This window comes from Gekko japonicus, unplaced genomic scaffold (genome assembly GCF_001447785.1).
Source record: "Gekko japonicus isolate JY-2015 unplaced genomic scaffold, Gekko_japonicus_V1.1 scaffold2608, whole genome shotgun sequence".
Classification (NCBI taxonomy): Eukaryota; Metazoa; Chordata; class Lepidosauria; order Squamata; family Gekkonidae; genus Gekko; species Gekko japonicus.
In genome coordinates, this window is record NW_015165900.1 from 134,777 (window position 1) to 155,605 (window position 20,829).

General features: G+C 44.4%; 1 protein-coding gene across 1 annotated transcript; it reads left to right on the forward strand.

Annotated features, from left to right (window-relative positions):
* Positions 1–3,233: 3,233 nt before the first annotated feature.
* LOC107110566 (vomeronasal type-2 receptor 26-like) lies at positions 3,234–19,418 on the forward strand. The gene is made up of 6 exons (XM_015411365.1): positions 3,234–3,449; positions 5,336–5,515; positions 6,127–6,987; positions 17,175–17,402; positions 18,278–18,404; positions 18,517–19,418. The coding sequence occupies exons 1-6, from the start codon at positions 3,234–3,236 to the stop codon at positions 19,416–19,418; spliced, it is 2,514 nt and encodes an 837-aa protein (XP_015266851.1).
* The last annotated feature ends 1,411 nt before the right edge of the window (positions 19,419–20,829 follow it).

Sequence of the window (20,829 nt, forward strand, 5' to 3'; positions counted from 1 at the left end):
CATTAATACAAACATTTACATGCAAAAAGTATAACAGATAATTTTTTAAAATAATGTACTTGTGCAAAGTTCAGTTCTAATCTTTTCCTTGACAGTTTTTTTCTCCTGTATGTTTAGTTCAGGTGTAGCAACTTTCAGGGCTTCAAAAGGCCAGCTAAAGGTCCCCTTTTCCATCCTTTTTCAAGGCAAACCTGGCAGTCAAACCAATCTTCTCTAATTTGTTCATCAAATTCCGTTACACAAACTTCAATCCATCTTTATAAAGTTATTTGCTATATTCTAGCTTTTTCCTCACCCTTTTCTGCAGTAGGATCTTCCAAAATTATAGGAGTTATTTTCATATATCAGTTATATCAATATTACCTAGCAGAAATGGGTTTTTCCATTTTGCATTTTATTGCCCCTTTTATTTTCCTTTTGCTCATTAGCTTATAGGCAACTTGTGCTTAGTCTTGTGCTTCTGCTGTAATCAATGTCTGCTTGTAAAAAGTGAAATTACATTGTTTGCTTTTTCTTAAAATGGTGTATGTCAGTTTGTACCAACACAGAAGCCTAACTTGTTCTGGACTTACCAAGGTACACAAACGAAGTACAGTCTTGCAAGGAGGTGTTAGCCTGATTGCTCTGGATTAATTATCAATATTGAGGAATTATGAATTATCTCTCCTTATATATAATTGAATAGTGGGTGCCAAAGTTCTAAAATGCACTCCTTTAGTGTATGGACGCTTGAACTGTCAGTCAGAAGACGCTGGCTGGGTTGACTGGCTGCTCTGTGCAGTCCCGCCCAGCATTTCAAGGTCTTTTGCATATGGAAGCTGATTGGACTTCACTGCATTCCACACCTCAAACTCACCCCCCCCTCCCCGCAAGGCAGTTGGAATGTCAGTTGCATATGGAACCTTCAAGGTCTTTTGCATATGGAAGCTGAGGAGACTCGTTGGTTGGGAGATACATTACCTGGTCTGAAGAGATGAAGCTTGCCAAATGGAAAAATAAGGGAATACTAGAAAAATGGGGATTATACTAGGAAAATGGAGTGTGCAGACTGACCAGCAGAAAGCACAAGGTAGGCCTTAGCTGCAGACTAAAAGCCTGGGGTAGGATGGGTAGCAGATTGCTACAAGGATGAGAGTCAGAGAGTATAGCGGTCATTGAAGGGGTGTAGAGAGAGAGAGGGACCACATGGCTGGCTGTCCCCTTTTATGAGGGGGGCTTGGGAGGCTGGGCAAGGCTGGTCACATGTCCTTGTCACATGTTCCTTGGGGGTGGCTCAAGCTGGTCACATGTCTCAGTCACATGACTTGGGGGTGGTTTGAGGTGGTCACATGTCCTAGTCACATGACTTGGCCCACCTCCTCTTGGGTGTCACATGGGGAGGGCTTGCTGGACTCCTCCCTTGACACAACCCCTCTCTGATTAGTTTATGCAGTGGAAGTGAGAGGGCCTAGCTTGGACAATGATTGATGCAATTAAACTGGTAGCCCAAAGACACCTGATTAGCATGATGATTGAGTTAGCAGCTAGCATTGATTGTCCTCTTTTGTCTTGAGGCCGCAGAACCGGTTCTCCAGGTGGGTAGATGAGCTAGTTTCTTTGTTAAGGAAAACGCTGAAGGTAAATCCTTTTATGAGTTCTCCTCAGTAACAAGAGTGTGGTAGGGGAAGATGTGCCAACTTATTAAAACATAATGGAGGAATCAGTCCTTGTAGTTTGAACATCCAGCAAATGGATGCTAACATGGTGCTGTGTGTGTGTAGGTAGGAACATCTCTGCAACAGGGCAACCTCTTGGAAGTCATGGGCACACTATCTGGTGTGTGTGTGCTGGCCTCTCACTCTGGTCACCTGGCATCATAGTCCCTTGGCACACATTAGACACAGTTCATAGTCCACAGAGAGCAGAAATCTCCTTGCTGGCGAACAGAGCGTCTGAATTATTTCCAAGACTCCTTTGACATTTGTGGTAATTTAAAGTAAGAGAAACGTTTTAAACTGGGGGGGAATCCTTTTAAAAATAATGAGGTTGTAAACCACTTTGAGTCTCTGGTGGGGAGAAAAGCAGGGTATAAAAATCTAAATAAGGCCCCTGCCACACGGCAGGGAAAACACGGGGCGAAGCGTTGCTTTTAAAAGCCGCGCCAAAAAAGAAACGCCGCGGTGGGATCCCACGGATCCCCTGGCCGCGGCGCCTTTTCTCCCCGGCATGATCAGATGCCGGGGAGAAAACACAGTCCTGACGGGGAGCCTGCCGAACTGCGCATGTCGGAGCATGCGCAGTTCAGCTAGGAGCCGGGGATGCGCCAGCGCAAGGACGCGCCGGCGATCCGACGGCCCGGCTTGCAGTGCACCTTCTCTATGAACCACTTAGGCAGGTGGTTCCCAGTTGATGCGGAGTTTCGCGGGGAAGGGCCAGATCGGGGACGGAAGCACTACACTTCCTAGATTTTGTGGTGTGATCATGGCCATTTGCTTCGCCCCCAATCTGTCCCGCTCCCGGCCCAAATCCCCTAGTGTGAACGGGACCTAAGTTAATCAAATAAAAGATTGTCAAGGTGATCCCAAGACCCTTTCCCAGCTGGGACTCATGATCCATCCAGCTTTCCTCATTCCCAGGAGAATTTAAAGGGAACATGTATTCTGATGTTGCCACTCCCCTCCACCTATAGGGTGAAAGTTTACTCAATGACAATGATTTGTTGTGTTTTGGTATGTTTCAGTTCAGAAGAAATAGTCTCATTAGGATTTTGTGCAAAACAAAGAATTATTTGCAATCCAGCTCTTCTTCTGTTGTTCTTATAAAGATTGAATCTTTCTCTTTTTTTATGATGGTCTTGTCTTACTGGAGGTAACTTCACTACTGTTCTATGGGTCATTCCCTTGAACTCTGAAGAAGACCTGCCAAGATGAGAAAAACATGTTTTCATCATACCTCTTACTTGCATCCATTTAATTATGAAACTAATTGGTTCCTCCCAGTACCCCATCCCCAGAATTGCTACAGCATCCCAGTGGTCACGAGCTAAAGCTATGACCCAAGATTCAAAAAGCTCTTAATAGCACTTTTGCTATTCAGAACTGGGCTGGGAAACAGCAAAAATGCTGCCAGGCTGATTGCTCTCCTTTTCCACAATCCAGTGAGAGCTATAGAGCCTCTTACAGTGTCTGAGTCATGCTTTGTGGACAATGTGTGAAAAAGGGAACCAGTATCAAGAATGAAGGCTTATGTGCAAAATGATAGTATCATTGGTTTTAGTATTGGTGCTGCTGCTTCAGGCAGCTTGCAGGGTTCCTATTTGTAAATGTACCACCTGTAAGACTCTTTCTGTTCTTCACAAATACTACCATCCGGGAGATTTCATCATTGCTGGCATTATTTCTCAGATTTCCATGACCTCTGAAGAGATTACATTTGCAAAATATCCTTTCCAGGAGCTGTTTGATGAACTCATGTATGTTTATCTTTTTCTTAATGAAATCAGAGATCTTTCCAGATAATAAGCTCCCATTCCATTGATCTTGGAAAGAAGTGTTGGTATCATTGGAATTGGAGAAGTGTAGCATTGCATCTTTTTTTACTGTTGTTGAGGACTGGCTGTGGCTCAGTAGTAAAGCATGTCTTTTGCATGCAGAAAATCCAAGTTTCAATCCCTGGAATTGCCAGTTAAAGGGATCAGGTAGCAAATTATCTGAAATACCTCCACCTGAGATCCTGGAGACTGATTGCTAGTCAGAGGCCCCAGTCACACATAAGCGTTTGGCCCAAGAGAGGGACGGATCGGGGCCGCAGCAAACGGGTGTGATCTCACTGCAACATCTGGGAAGCGGCGTGCACCCATCCCCGATCCATCCCTAATGCCAGTAATCTGCTGGGAAAAAACCCACCTAGTGAGGTGGACTTACCCGAAAGGCCGCGGCAAGTGCGGCCGTGGGATCGCCGGCGCATTATTCTGCCGGTGCATCCCAGGCTCCTGGCCGAACTGCGCATGCTCATGCATGCGCAATTCGGCAGCCTCCCTCTCCCTACCATGGCTTCCCCCGGCATCTGATCATGCCGGTGAGGTAATGCGTGGCAGCTCAGGGGATCGATGTGATCCCACCGCCGCATGTTACTTTTGGTGTGGCTTTGAAACAGTTGCCCTTTTGCCCCACTTCCCCCCCCCCCCGTGTGGCAGGGACCAGAGTTGACAATACTGACCTCAGCAGACCAAAGGTTTGACTCTATAGAAGGTAACGTCATGTGTTCATGCTAGAGTAACCTACATTTCCTGTGCTGCATTTATAATTGTTATTAATATAAGTAGTCACATTCATCTAGTCTGAAATTCAGGATGCATCTGAAAAGCACTGCCAAATCATTGTACTGGTAGTGTCAGTGATGATTGAAGAGGCAACACATGAACACGCATGGCTGCCTCATACGGAACCAAACCACTGGTTCCTCAAGCTCAGTGTTGTCTGCTCTGAATGGCAGCAGCTTTCAATGTTTCAGACCGAGGTCTTTCACATAACCTACTACCTGATTTCTTTAACTGGAGTTACTGGGGATTGAGCATAGAAACTCTGCATGTAAAGCAGATGTTCCACCACTGAGCCATGGCCCATGGCCCAGATCCCAAAGTTCAGCATTCCAAGTCTTCTCTCAATCATTAAAATGTGTATCCTGATTTCTAATTGTTATACATAAAATACAAAGCAATTTTACTGTTCTCCCTAGACATTGGTGTGTTTTGGCTGATGGGTTTCCCAGTAGCTGAAGGAAAGAACCCTTTTTATCTCTGCACTGTCCCAGCTCTCTTCTAAAACTGCTTGGTGAACTCTTAGATGTTTACTTACTTCTGTGGGACTTCAGCTGCCATGGTAGTTACCTTGGCAACAGGCAAACTGGATACCTACAATCTATTTTAGTGTGATTTTTATTACATAGGGTAATAGAAATGTGCTCTGATCTGGATAACCCAGACTAGCCCAATCTCGTCAGATCTTGGAAGCTAAGAAGGGTTGGCCCTGGCTAGTGTTTGGATGGGAGACCACCAAGGAATACCAGGGCCATGACATAGAGGCAGGGAACAGCAGGTCACCTCTGGACATCTCTTGCCTTGAAAATCTTTTGGGGTCACCATAAATCAGTTGTAACCTGATGGCGAAAAGCAACAAATAAAAAATGTAGCAATGTGTATATTCATGTGATGGACTGTGACACACCGCACAACTATGTTAACAGATTACTAACTCAAAACTACCAGCATGTCCTCGCTTTGGTGTTTGCTGTAAAGGAGATCAACAAAAATCCCACCCTCTTGCCCAACATTACTCTGGGCTTCCAAATCCACAACAACTATTTTCTTGCAAGCTGGACCTATCGTGCCTCAATAGAAATTCTCTCTGCATGGGGCAATTTGATCCCCAACTACCTATGTGACTCACAGAACAATCTGGCAGCAGTAATTGGAGGTCCAAATTCAGATATCTTCTCCTTCATGGCAACCATCCTGTGCCTGTACAAGATCCCACAGGTAAGCTGGGTACTTGGAAGCAGCCTTTTGTGCTTCCCTTGACTTTTGACTGTAGCTTTGTGGTTTGGAGAGAATAAAGAAGCATTGCTGGGGGAAAACAAAGTGTAGCTTGGATGTGGCTGGAAGGTCAAGCTCTGACCAAGCCAACGAAGCTATGAAAGAACAAAAACCATTCATGGGCATTCTTTTGCATATGTCCACCAACATCAGAATGGAAACCTCCTGTTTTTCTCAGGCCCTTTAATAGGAAGTTGAATCTTTCTCTTTCTAGCCAGTTTATATATTTCTCTTTCTAGCCAGTTTATATATTTAACAAATCCAAACAGTAAGGGCTGGGGATGTACCACTTCAAGTTACTGATGGGAGCTTCCCCCCCCCCCCTTAGCTTTTAACTATGGAATAAAATAATAATAATACTAATCTGATGCTTGCTTCCGAAAGTAATTTGTGTCACCCCATTTGTACAGTCCAACCAGGGGGAAGAATGGTGGGAGCATCCATAAGCGAAGCAGTAGATTTAGACTGCAGCAGGGCAAAACAAACTCCAAAATAGAAGTAATTAAAGTCAAAGAAGGGAAATATTGCTGCACTTTTGCTCTTCTCTTCCTTAGCTCATATATGGCTCATCTCCATTGATGAAAAACAACATCGAAGCTGTGTTCTTCCATCAACTGTTTCCAAATGGGACCCATCAATATATGGGGATTCTGACGTTACTGCAGCATTTCAAGTGGATATGGATTGGGGTGATGTATGCTGACACTGAAGATGGAGAAAGCTTTGTGCACAATGTGATTCCCATTTTTTCCCAAAGAGGAATCTGTTTTGACTTCATAAAAACATTTCCAAAATTAACTTTTTCCAATAATGCTGGTGAAATGGTGGCAGATGGGTTAAAAGTTTATGATATTGTCAAAGGAAGCACTACCAATGTGGTGGTTGTACATGGTGAAATTGCGTCCATGATAATTTTGAGAATTTTTCACCACGTTTCAGAATTTCAGGATGAAGCGATAGCAAACAGAAGTAAAGTTTGGATTATGACAGCCCAGATAGATTTTATATCACTTACTTTTCAACGAGATTGGAGTGTAGACTTTCTCCATGGTGCCATTTCATTTGCAGTCCACTCAAAGGATGTGTTAGGATTCAGGGACTTTCTTCAGGACAGAAATCCTCTCTCAAACAAAGATGATGGCTTTATCCAAGACTTCTGGCACCATGTATTTAATTGTTTTCTTCCCAATTCCACAACAGATACAAGGTTTGGGAAAATCTGCACTGGAAAGGAGAAACTAGGGACACTTCCTGGATCTATCTTTGAAATGAGCATGACTAGCCACAGCTACAACATCTACATTGCCATTTATGCTGTGGCACATGCGTTGCATGCCATTCATTCATCCACACCTAAACACAGAGGGATGGCTGATCCAGAGAGACCAAAGCTTCTGAATCAACATCCATGGCAGGTGATTTTTAGAGGGGGGGTACAGGCATCTAGGAAATCTCATGATATTGAACATGTCTATGAAGCATTAGAATTCACAATATGTGGAAAGCTTTTATTCGGGCAAGACTACCAAACCTTAGCTGTGTCATGGACTCCACTTTACAAGTCATGGGACCTTCTTACCTTTAATCCTTAGGCAACTGGGTTATTCTGGTCTTATCTGATGACCTCAATTTACTATTACCAGTATTGTAGCATAGGTATATGCACCTCCTTAGTTGCACATAAGATTGTTTGATTCTCTCTTTTTATTACTTTTACATGGATAAATCAATAGATTTTCCCCATGAATCATCAGTAGATGAATAATAAGTGGATATTCAAAGGAGAAGGACTGAGGGGAATAAAGAACAAATCGAACCTCTGCTCTGCCCTTCAGCACCTGAACACAGAATATTTCTCTCATATTGCTAGCCAGTTCTTAACCTTTCTGCGGTCAGACACAAAACACTCTTTGGATGAAACCAAAGGACTCTTGACCTATAATTTAGACCCAATGGATTTGGAACTGACCAGGATGTACTTGTTTTCCTTAACATGTATTTTATGTTTAAACTAGGGGTTCTGTCCCTTTTCACTCCACTTGCCTATATCATGCTGTGCTCACAATATTTTACATAAGAACATGGCCCATCCAGTCCAACACTCTGTCACACAGTGGCCAAAAATACCAGGTGCCATCAGGATGTCCAACAGTGGTAGTTTGAATAACAAATGTGTTGCCCTGCAAGGCACTTAATGTGCTCTTATGAACTATAACTCATAAGTTATAAAAATGGATTATGCAAAGATATGATTAAGGGATTGAACTGCGAGGTGACCAACATGATGTCAGTTGAGACTGCACACCTGAGAGAAGAAAACCTTCCTTTGTGTTGCTGTTCCAGTGGTTCTTCGAGGTTACCTGCCCTGTTACCTGTTGTGAGATGGACTAGTTCCTTAGCCTGCATAATGCCATGCCCAGGCAGGAGAACAAAGAGCTCCAAATGCTATTAGGAGCTCCATCTGATACAGGAATGCAGCCCTTTTCCCCCTCCTCCAGCTACCTGCAACTCTGCACGTAATCAAAAGGCTCTCCCTGCAGTTGCTTGGCAACTAATCGATCACTCATCAACAACCCGGCTAGGGCCATCAAGAGACAATAGCCCTAGCCCGATGATTCAGTTACTCTTCATCCAGGTGCCAGTCCCCAAATTAAGTTACTAGTTCTCAATATTGACCACCCCCTAGCTCTCCTCCCTCTTTCCTTCTTCCCAATAGTATGTTTTATGGGATGGACTAACAGGAGGTGTGATAAGAGGATGTGGCCAGTCCAGCCTGCCCCCCACACCACCTTATAAAAGGTGATACACGACCACATGATCTCTCTCTCTACTACAACTTTCCCTCTACCCAATAGTATGTTTTGTGGGACAGATTAACAGGAGGTGTCACAAGAGGATGTGGCAAGCTCAGCCTGCCCCCCCACCTTATAAAAGGTGATACCTGACCACATGGTCTCTCTCTGTGTACTACGACCCCTATCTAAGCTTTATCCCCCTTACGTCCAGCTTGCTATCCCAATACTCTCCCTCCATCTTTGACTCTTGGTCTGCAGCCAGAGTTCCACGTGTTTCTGCTGGTTCAGAACACATCCCTTATATCTGATTCTTCCCCCTCCCTTCTTCCATTGGAACAACTCAATCAGCAAGGACAGGTAACTATTGCCCAAACAACGAATATCCTGCTAATGCGAATGTGCTTATTATCTATCTTTATTTCCTAGTACTGTGTAAGTGTGTGTGCTTGCGTATTGTTTGAATGATAAATATCTTATAGTAAAAGACACCATATTTTACTGAATACAGTCTCCGTGTCTGTTACTGGCCACTACTGGAAAGGTGGAACCTCTGTATACAATGGTATTCACTCCCTAATTTGCCTATTGCCAATTAATAATAATAACTTCCCCAATATTAATAAGAAATTAAGGCAATTTGGCTAACAAATGAACATCTCTGCAGTATATGAGATGTATAACAGCTTTCAATAGAAAAACATGGGATGGAAGTTTGTGCATGTTTGGCATTGAAATATCTATGATCATCCAGAAGCCAGTGGCCAGTTTAGAGATTCTCAGTTTTATTATGGACATGTTATGCCTGCCAGAGTCAACCTTAGCTTCTAGTGCAAAATGGGGAGTGATCTGGAGATATCCTGGGCCAGGATGTTTCTGATCACCACTGGTTTGGGCACTGCAACTCCCATCATCATCCTGAAGCTAGAGGCCAGTTTTGAAGCTCCTGGATTTACTTTGGGGTGAGTTTTTCTGCCACAGACAACCAGAGCTCTCATAGTAAAGAGTGTGAGTGGGAATTTCTGGGCATTGCGCAAGTCTGGATTTTTTGATTACTTTAATATTTGGAAGTGCTACATCCATGATCATCCAAAAGCCAGTGGCCAATTTGGAGATGCTTAGTTTTATTCTCTGAGGACTTATGCCTTCCGCAGATGGAAGGATGGAGACCTTTTAATGTAGATGAGTTATGCCTAAGGTTAAGAACATTTAAGAACATGAGCAGAACTCGGCTAGATCAGACCAGTGGTCCATCTAGTTGAGCATCCTATCTCATACAGCAGCCAGCCAGTTACTATGGAAGGCCAACTCTTTGTCAGATTAGCTTCCTTTGCAAAGAACATTAAGGGCCAACTAATACAACCATAACTTCCTTTGCAAATGGCATTTGGGAGCTTCTGTAGATATTGTGGGCCAGGATGTCCTAGTTCCTTTCACTTCTGGCAGTGCAACTCCAGTCATTAACCTGAACTTGTTGGTCAGTTTTGAAATACCCAGCTTTATTTTCTGATGAGTTGTGCCTGTTGGAGACAACAATAGTTCCCCATGCATAAAGCAGGGGTTGGTGGGTATTTCTGGAAATTATGCAATCAGGATGCTCTGGTTCCTTTCATGTTTGACATTATGACTCCCATGAACATTTTGAAGCCAGTGGCCAGTTTTGAGACTTCTAGCTTTCTTTTTTTGAAGAGTTACATGGCACAGATGGATAAATGAATAGATGGATGATTTTATTACAGATTTTGTCAACAGGTTTGATATTCTTATTTTCATTGTTGGTTCTGTAGGCTTGCTTGTGTAATGTTTCCATACTTAATTGCTTTTTTGTAAAATGTTCTAATGAGTAGGTCATGTACCAGTGAAGAATCTATTGTTATGAAATTCTGCTGAAGGTCCTGGGGGTGGGAGATCTTTTGTTCAGTTGCTGGAAGCATACTCTGAAGAGCCAGGGAAGCCATGTTTGGATCAGGCCATTGGCCCATCTTGTTCAACACTCTGGGCGATTTCTCACTAGAGCTGCCTCGCAGCGCAGCGCCATTTGTCCCAACACAAACATGTCAATTTCACACCCAAGGCTGCGGGGCTGCATTTGACCGATTTCCTCCGCAGAGGCCCAGGTGATCCTAAAAAAACAGGATCATGAAACTGCGGAGGAAATCGGGCGAAACTGCGAGTCAAAATGCAGCCCTGGAGCTTCGGGAGTGAAATTGACATGTTTGTGTCGGGGCAAACGGCGGCTGTGCTGCGAGGCAGCTCTCGTGAGAAATCGCCCTCTGTGTCACACAGTGGCCAAAACCCAGGTTTCAATATCCTCTCCTCTTCAAGAAGAGGAAAAAAGGTGGTACAAATTGTCGCAATACTAGCAAAATATTTATTTATATGTTTGTTTGTTTGTTTATTCAGTTTATACCTCACCCTATCCCACATGTGGGCTCAGGGCAGCTTACAACATGTAGTAAAACAATAAAACAGTAAAAGCAATAAAACAATCAATTACATGATAAAAAATATAATCAAACCTCATGCCTCATATCAGGTGAATATAGTTGCTCCAGTGCCAAATAATATTATCTGTCAGCAAGCACTGGGAGAGGGGCCATTTTCAGGGGACACCAGAATGGTTGAACGTCCTCTGCCTCAATCAAAAGCCTGGTGGAATAGCTCCATTTTACAGGCCCTGAGGACCTGTGATAGGTCCCCAGGGCCCTGATCTCAAGTGGGAGCATGTTCCACTTAGTTGGGGCAAGGGCCGAGAAAGCCCTTGCCCTGGTTGAGGCTTCCATCTTAGATCCCTTCCAGTCCAGCTTCCACCCGGGACACAGGAGGGAGACAGCGCTGGTTGCCCTTACTGATGACCTCCAGAGGCATCTGGATCAGAATGGTTCCACAGCACTGTTGTTGTTAGACGTGTCGGCTGCTTTTGACACAGTCGACCATCAGTTGCTCATCCACCACCTCGCCGATGTGGGGATACAGGGGCTTGCCTTACAGTGGCTTGCTTCTTTCCTTCAGGATCTGGGACAAAGGGTGGCACTAGGGGAACAACAGTCCAGGAGACACCCACTTGAGTGTGGTGTGCCTCAGGGGGCAGTGCTTTCCCCGATGTTGTTTACCATCTATATGCACCCCCTTGCCCAGATTGCCCAGAGGTATGGGCTGGGATGTCACCAATATGCTGATGATACCCAGCTCTATCTGGTGTTGGGCAACCGCTCAGACTCTGACCCAGAAGACCTGAACTGGGCATTGCAAGCCGTGGCTGGTTGGCTTAGACTGAGCCGGCTGAAACTAAACCCATCAAAGACGGAGGTCCTGTGCCTGAGTCGGGGAGGCCTGGGGATCAGGATCCCTCTCCCAACCTTTGACGGGGCACCACTGGTGCCAATGCCAAAGGTGAGGACTTTGGGAGTGTTCCTGGACCCCTCCTTAACCATGGAGGCCCAGGTGGCAGCCACTGCTACCTTTTGCCATCTTCGGCTGATCCAACAGTTGGTTCCATTCCTCAGCTGCGAGGACCTGGCTACTCTGATCCATGCAACGGTCACCTTGAGATTAGACCACAGTAGTGCTCTCTACATGGGGCTGCCCTTGTCACAAATCTGGAAGCTGCATCTAGTGCAGAATGCTGCGGCCAGTCTTTTGATGGGTCTCCCAAGATGGGAACACATCCGGCCTGTGCTGAAAGCACTGCACTGGCTGCCAATAGCATACCAAATTCGTTTCAAAGTGCCGGTATTTACCTTTAAAGCCCTATATGGCCAGGATCCAACATACCCGAGGGATCACCTTTCCCCACACATACCCCAGAGAGCATTACGGTCGGGGGCACAACATCGTCTAGTGATTCCAGGCCCCAAGGAGGCCAGGCTCACCACAACCAGGGCCAGGACCTTTTCAGTGGTGGCTCCTACCTGGTGGAATGAGCTCCAGGAGGAGATCAAGGCTCTGCAGGACCTTGTACAGTTCTGCAGGGCCTGCAAGATGGAGCTCTTCCACCAGGCTTTTAACTAGGAGCTGCCCACCACTACCACCAACTATTACTGTCAGTAACATAGGGGCAGTAGATGGCCCTTTATGGAGATAGAGCCACAGCAATGCAGGAGACCAGATACCATTGAATCAGTATCTAGCATTACATCTACAGTGCGCCATCTTTATTTGACTGCAGGAATGATATGTTTTGAGCACTTTAATTGTAATATGAATTGTTTTATCTTGTTTTTATATGTTTTATATGCCTGGGCACATGTCGCCCCTGAATGTGAGCCACCCTGAGCCCGTTCACGGGGAAGGGCGGGATAGAAATGTAATAATAAAATAAAAAATAAATAAAAATAAGTGGATGTCCCTCGGGCCAGGGATCATCAGGAGGTGTTGATGATAACAGTGTAAAGCTCTCCAGAGCTCACATAGGGAGAGGCGGTCTTGTAGGTATGATTGTCCCAGGCCCCATAGGGCTTTAAAGGTAAAAGCCATAACCTTGAAATGGATCAGGTGTTCGATCAGCAGCCAATGTACTTGGCACAACATGGGCTGAAACAGAGGCATCGCTGTCAGGAGGCATGCTGCTGCACCAGGTGCAATTTCCAGATAAGGCCCAAGGGTAGCCCTGCCTAGAGCGAGTTACAGTAATCCAGCCTGGAAGTGACCATTGCATGGATCACTGCAGCTAAATCCCAAAGAGTGAGATAGGGAACCAACTGCCTGACTATCCAAATGCATTAGGGATTATATTTATTTGTGAGTGCCCTCTCTATACTTTACCAACTTTGAGCCAGATTATTAATGTCAATGCTTAACCTCCCACCCCAACTGCCTTAGAGGGAAATATGTATGTTGCTACATCCTGGATTCCAACCCCAAACCTTTTATCTTTAAGAAGTGTTTGCTTTTATCCCCAATTCTATATGAAGAGTATTCTAGAATGAGGGACTCAAGGAGGGAGGGGTCTTTTGTGCCTTTGTCTACCCCTAGTCTGCTACGTAACATGGCTTACAGAAAGAAAGCCTGAGGAATTTAGAATCATCCTTGTACAAGCCAGGGGGAGAGAAAATACAAGGTATTCCACTTCCATAAATTAATACCTTGGTAGTGGCATCTAGAATAATAATATCTGGAGTGTGATGGGATTGTAAAGGGGGATTAAACAGTGGCAGGCGTCTACCTGGCACCTAAACACACTATCTCCCAACAGAACTCCTTTCACACAGATGCAAGCATTTTAGGGGGTCACAAATAGCCACCCATCTAACCTCTGTAGATTAATACATAGAGAGCCTGGATACTTATATACACACAGAGTCCCCTCTTTCCTTCTTCCCAGAGACATCACCAGACAGCACAGGCCAGTTCCCTATGTCTACATCCCTCACCCAGACACAACTGTTGGGCTGGGAAACAGACACTCTCCCTTTCACACTTCCACCATCTATTTACTGATCTCTGTATTTACAGCTACTGAGACTTTACAGATGTTTGCATGTGTGTATGTGTTATTATTTCCCTGAGACAATATGCATCCAGTTGACAGGGTTAAACAAACAAAAGGAGTTAATTTTACTGAATGCTTAACACCCCCCTGACACAGGAGTTTGTGGGATGGCCTTGAAATGGCTTGCCTCATGTCTCCAAAGTTGGAGACAGAGGGTAGTGCTAAGAGAGGGAGTGTCTCTTTTTTACCCCCTGGTGTGTTCAGTCCCTCAGGCAGCAATCCTCTCTCCAATGTTGTTTAACATCTATATGTTCCCCTTTGCCCAGCTGGTGTAGAGTTTCAGGCCTGGTTGTCACCTGTATGCAGATGACACCCAGCTTTATCTGTTGATGGCCGGTGTTCGCGAAAGTGAGTACTCAGTACCTGTTTGCATTTTTCTTTGGAATTGTCATTTTGTAAGTGTCTGGATTGTTTCCAAGTCATGATGTGCCTTACCGAATGAGCCTCTGCAGGTAGTTGCCTTTCAGCATGATAGCTGCCAGCTGGGAGCTGTCAAACTAATTGGTTGACAGTAGACCATCTTTACAGCTGAAGATCTATATTCAGCTTAGATCAGTTAGATCAATTGACTGATCAGTTTGATTGGTCATTCAATTAGGGAACTGACAGCTGCACTAGTATAAAGGCAGGAGTGAGGAAGAACAGAGGAATAGAAGAGCTTAGGATATACACCAGAGATGGATGAAGAGGACTTTGCATAACCTTCTACATAACCTCAGGAAGAGCTTGTAAACCTGGAAGGAGAAGTCTTTACTCTCTTCGGCACTTATACTGCTGGGAAGACTAATGCTCAGGGTCAGTGTTTAGAAGCTAGTCAGTTAGGTTCCTTGTTTTGTCTTTGTTTCAGTGTAAACACCTTTTCCCCCTACTTGTATGTTTTTATATATGTTCTCCTTTTGTAAATGAATTTCTAAATTCTGTTTTTATAGAACTGGCCCAGAACTGAACTTTATTATTTATTGTAGTGCCTTAAAACTATGCTACCAAAAGGGGTTAATTCCCAATTGAACACAACTAAATTCCTTTTATTCTTTGCCAGCTCAGCCAATAAACATTGGGGGCTCACCCCAATGTTGTGAAAGTCAGTCAGCCAGCAACCACCCTGGCAAATTTGGTTCAGGGACTGGAGGCCATGATAAGAAGGTGAAAACAGAGCCAGCTGAGACTGAATCCATCTAAGATGGAGGTTCTGTTGCTGGGTGGTGGGAGTCTAGGGATAGGGCGCCAATGCCCGGCTCTTGATGGTGTGCCTCTAACATTTGAGCTGACTGTCAGGATACTGGGTGTACTTCTGGATGCTTCCTTATTGATGTAGGCCCAGATTACAAACGTTGCCAGACTAGCTTTTTTTTCAGCTGTGCCAGGTCAGGAAACTGCTCCCTTCCTGTCTTGCCACGACCTAGCCAAATCCGGAAGCTGCAGCTAGTGTAGAATACGGCAGCCAGGCTGTTTATGGGTCTCTCTAGGCGAGACCATATCCGCCCTGTGCTTAAGGCACTGCACTGGCTGCCAATAGCGTACCGGATCCACTTCAAAGTGTTGGCTCTTACCTTTAAAGCCCTCTATGGCCAGGGTCTGGCATATCTGAAGGACCGCCTTTCCCCATATGTTCCCCCAAGGGCACTACGGTCAGGGGCCCAACATCTTTTGGTTGCCCCAGGCCCCAGGGATGTCAAACTCGCAGTGACCATGGCCAGGGCCTTTTCTGTGGTGGCTCCTACCTGGTGGAATGAGCTCCCGGAGGAGCTCCAGGCCCTGAGGGACCTTGTGCAGTTCCGTAGGGCCTGCAAGATGGAGCTCTTCCACCAGGCTTCCAAGTAGGAGTCGCTGCCGCCATTGTACTACCACTGCACCGCTACTGCAAAGTGCAGGCTGCCATCAGGGTGCATGATGGCCTTGGGCTGAAGATTGGAGGGCAGTGTTGTCCTGGAACTTGCTTAGTTGTTCTGGGTCCATCTTCCAGAACCCATCTTGGAACTATGATCTTTCAGAGCACCAGCACTTTATTGTAATTTTGTATTGTTTTATTTTGCTTTTAACTTTTTTATTATGGCTTTATGCCCTTATTGTTAGTCGCCCTGAGCCCGTTGGGGAGGGCGGGATATAAATTTGAATAATAAATAAATGAATAACGTATTTATGGGATCCTGGTATACCCCTTGGCTTTGCACCTTGGCTTTGCCAAGAACAGCTTACTGCTGATCCCTGTCCTGAAACTATCCGGCTGTTGTCAACCAGAACCAGGGCCTTTTCAGCCTTGTATCCAACTTGGTTGAACTCTCTGGCAAATGAGATCTGTGCCCTGCAGGACCTAATGCAGTTTTGCAGGGCCTGTAAGGCAGAGGTGTTTCCCCAGGTCAACAGTTGAGGACAACAATGGTCTCCATCTAGCCTGGTTCCCTCCTTCCTCCTCTCTTGTTTCTCTCCTCCTTCCAATAGTATATGAATATAATTTTGTCTACACTAGTTCCGTCTGAATTTGTTTGTATTGTTATTTATAAAATTGTTTTTAATTCACCTCTTAATATTTTATTTCAGTTGTTCACTTCCCTGAGTCCTGTGGACAGGTGAGGGCAGTCTATAAGTTGAACTAATAAATAAATAAACACCACAAGAGAGTAACTCATAAATATTTATACATTTCCCAGCACTTATACGTTTGATCTCCAATTCAGTTCAGCTCTGTATGATTCTTGGTTACAAGACACCTTTTCTTCGGCCAATGACCGGCTACTCTCCTACCTCTCTCTAGCACAGACTTATCAGCTCTTAACCAGATGTTCTCTGTCTCTGACTATCTGTCGCTCAAGGGCTCTATCTCTCTCCCATCAGCATTCTGTTAGCTCCTCTTGGCTGCTCTTAGGGAGAGGCAGAGCTAGAGCACCCCACAGGGAAAGGCCTTCAACAGAGGTATGGCAATGCCTCTGAGAGGTGCTGATGTGACCAGGCTACACCCTCAGAACAGGTAGTTATGAATATTCTATGGACAACCTATGTCATTTTCATTTAAAAAACACATATAATGTTGATTTATGATGTGGACATCTGCAGTGAAAGTTGGGCATTGGCAAGAATTGGCTCCCCTCATCTGCTGGCACAAATGCCCTTCTGCTGGTAGAAAAGATCCACTGGATACAATCTATTGTTTGTACTTTTAAATCCTTTTTTTCCTTGGTGTTGATGTCGAACATTGCAACCATGGCAAAATGTGGCATGCCTTTATTAAAATAGCCTGCAGGTGTAAAATAGCACTTCCTTGTTGAAGATTTAAAGCGTCTTTTCCTCCTAATGTATTTTTCTTTCTCTGTGCAAAAAATAGCTTCACCAATTTCTTAGAAGAATGTCATTTAACAGCAGTAGTGGTGAAACCATTTCCTTTGATCAACATGGCGAATTGGTAGCTGGATTTGACATAATCAACTGGGTCACATTCCCAAACCAGTCCTTCCTTCGAGTCAAAGTTGGTCAGATAGACGAAAAGGCATGCCCAGAAGAACCATTTGTGATGCATGAAGATGCTATCACGTGGCCTCGCAGATTTAACCAGGTAGAATGTATGCACATAAAGGGGGAAGAGATGTTGCTCAGTGGTAGAACGCCTAATTGTCAAAAAGAACATCCAAGATTCAATCCCAAGCATCTCTAGTTTAAAGGATGAGGCCATTGACGGACCTCAGTCTGAGACCTTGGAGAGCCACTGACAGTCTTAGTAGACAGTACTAACCTTGATGGACCAATGGTTTGATTCTGTATAAGGAAGCTTCATGTGTTCACATTATGAGTCACATGAACACATTAGCCAGAGTGTGAAAGCATGTTAAGAGTCAGATTCATGTTGTTAGTTTTTTTAAAACAACTTGAGGTTGATTCTTTAGTATCTGAATTAAATCAAGAACAAAGTTTGTGTCCACTGGCAATCTTAAAACCAACAATGTTTAATTCCAGGTATAAGCTTTTGTGTGCATGCACACTTCTTCAGATACATTGAAACAGATATCCACAAGCCTTACATATAGGTGTGGAGGGGTTGTTGCCAGGAAGGGCTTGTTAAAGTCAAGATGCACAAGGAACTGGATGATAAATGTAGCTGAGATTGGATTAAAGTTTCCCACTTAATCTCAAGGGCAATCCCTTCAGTTGAGGTAATGATGAATAGAAGTGGAAAGACTGTTCATAGAAGTACTAATCAGGTTTTGTCACATTCACAGGCGAGTTGCTTAACAATGTTGATTGATGGTACATTTTTCACCCACCAGTCAGCAGAGTTAGTTCTCTTCCCATGTACAACAAATACTTTGTAGACAAAATGCCTTAATGGCATTCCAAGACTGAGCACTTTTATTAACTGCACATATCACTGATATACAATTGCACAGACTATACAATATGGAAAACATTTTTTTCTCTTCTACTAATGAATAGGCACAACCTCTTTCTCAGTGTAATGAAAATTGCCCTTTTGGTCATAGTAAAGCAAGGAAGGAAGGGGAACCATTTTGTTGCTATGACTGCCTTCCATGTCCAGAAGGGAAGATTTCAAACAAAAAGGGTAAGTAACACTTCCTGTGAAGTTTATTTTCAGCCTTGATAATGATGAGTTATTTTTAAAATGTCTTACACCTTTTGATATGAAATCAAGAAACTGCCATATTCTTTTACAGACATGGACGCCTGTTTCCAGTGTCCAGAAGACCATTATCCAAACAGTAACCAGGATTCATGCCTTCCAAAAAAGATCACTTTCTTGTCTCATGGGGAACCTTTGAGCATTATCCTGGCTATTTTTGCTTTTTCATTATCTTTCCTCACAGTTGTAGTGCTTGGGATCTTCATCAAGCACCAGGACACTCCCATAGTTAAAGCCAACAACCGGGACCTCACCTACACACTCCTCATCTCCCTCCTGCTCTCCTTCCTTTGTGCTTTGCTGTTCATTGGCCAACCTGGAAAGATGACCTGTCTCCTTCGACAAATGACTTTTGGCATCATCTTCTCAGTTGCAGTTTCTTGCCTATTGGCCAAAACAATCACTGTGGTTTTAGCTTTCATGGCGACCAAACCAGGATCCAAAATGAGAAAATGGGTGGGGAAAAGACTAGCCAGTTCCATGGTTATTTCCTGCTCCCTTTCTCAAGGCATGATTTGTTCTGTGTGGTTAGCAACCTCTCCACCCTTCCCAGATTCTGATATGCATTCAGTGATTGAAGAAATTGTACTGGAATGTAATGATGGGTCAGTGACCATGTTCTTCTGTGTCCTGGGCTTTATAGGCTTTCTGGCCATTTTCAGCTTCACGGTGGCTTTCCTAGCCCGGAAATTACCTGACAGATTCAATGAAGCCAAATTCATCACCTTCAGCATGTTGGTCTTCTGCAGTGTATGGCTGTCCTTTGTTCCAGCCTACTTGAGCACCAAGGGGAAATACATGGTAGCTGTGGAGATCTTCTCTATTTTAGCCTCCAGTGCTGGGTTACTGGGCTGCATCTTTTGCCCCAAGTGTTACATCATTGTGCTGAGACCTGATATGAATAAAAAGAAAAGGCCAGTGAAGGGAAATGAATGAAATTTTAAAAATCTGCATTCTTAAGCTAATGTTGTTTTCTTTCTTTCTCTTTTTCTTTCTCCCTTTCTCTCTTTCTTTTTTCTTTCTTTCTTTCTCTAACCTTTTATCTCTGATCTCTCTCTCTCTTTCTAAATTACATGCATAAACATGTCCCTGTGTATGTTTGTTTGCTGTTTAATTTCTCAGGGGGAGGAGGTAAGACATAAAGCTCTGCCTCTGTTTCTTTCCTTAGTCTGCAGCGCAGGCAGAATGCTGGGTAGAGGACCTGGTCACCTATGTTTAACACCCCCTGAAGACACACATTTGCTGTTCTATCCTTCTGCTGTCTCTCTTTCTTACTGTAGGCATGCTTCCTATCATGGGGGGGGGGAAGGATAGAGATGGGAACAGATGTTCTGGAACAAATTTTCTGCTTCCATTCTCCTTGTACACCCCAATATTTGAGCAAAAAATACTACCCAGGACGACACTCTCTCTCTGTCTTTCTATCTCTGTCTCATGGTAACACATGGTAACATACTTTATAGTAACATACTTTAATGGCCCATACTAAAAAATAACCTAGAGTCTGAGTGAGGCTGTACTACCAAAGGCACTGTAATGGCAAAGTGGAAACAAGTGAACTGGAGTCCAGAAGGAAGGTTTCCATGCAAGACATTGGCACTTGTGGGGTTGTTATTGGTGCTGATGCCTCAAGCATCAATTTGTATTGCATGTTCAGTAATTCTCTATTCTGCACAGGTACTGTCAGTTAGGAGACCTCAACATTGGTGGCATCATCTCTCAGTTCTATATCACCTCTGAGCTGATAACATTGACACAATATCCACATCTGGAAGAAGTTGAGGAACTTGTGTAAGGAGGCACAACTCACTAAACTAGGCTTGGCTTATGGATTAGTTAACCGATATACAACTGTGATATAATTAGTATAACACAAGTGGAGACCTGCAAGAAACTTGCAGGATGCTTATTTCATTCATCACACCTTTGCTTCCTCTCCTCACCCCTACCTCTCTCACACTATTTCTCCCCTCTGCCACCCTTTTCTTACTCTCTATTTCGCCTCCATGCATGTGACTTCCTCTCTCTTTCTGACCTGTCATCTTTCTCTTTGTTTTTCTGCCTCCCCACTTCATCACTCTTTCTCTCTCTTTCTGCCCCCACCCCATCATTCTTCCTTTCTGCCCCCATCACTCTCCCAGCCTCCTTCTGCTTCATCCCCCACTCCGTAGAGCAGTGGCAGTGGTCTGGGAATCACAATGGATCTCCCAGCTACAGAGATCAATTTACCTTAGGGCTGCCAGCTCCAGGTTGGGAAATTTCTGGAGATTTGGGGGTGGAGCCTTGGGACAGTGATGCTTGGGGTGGCAAGCAGCCTCAGCAGGGTATGATGCCATAGACTCAACTC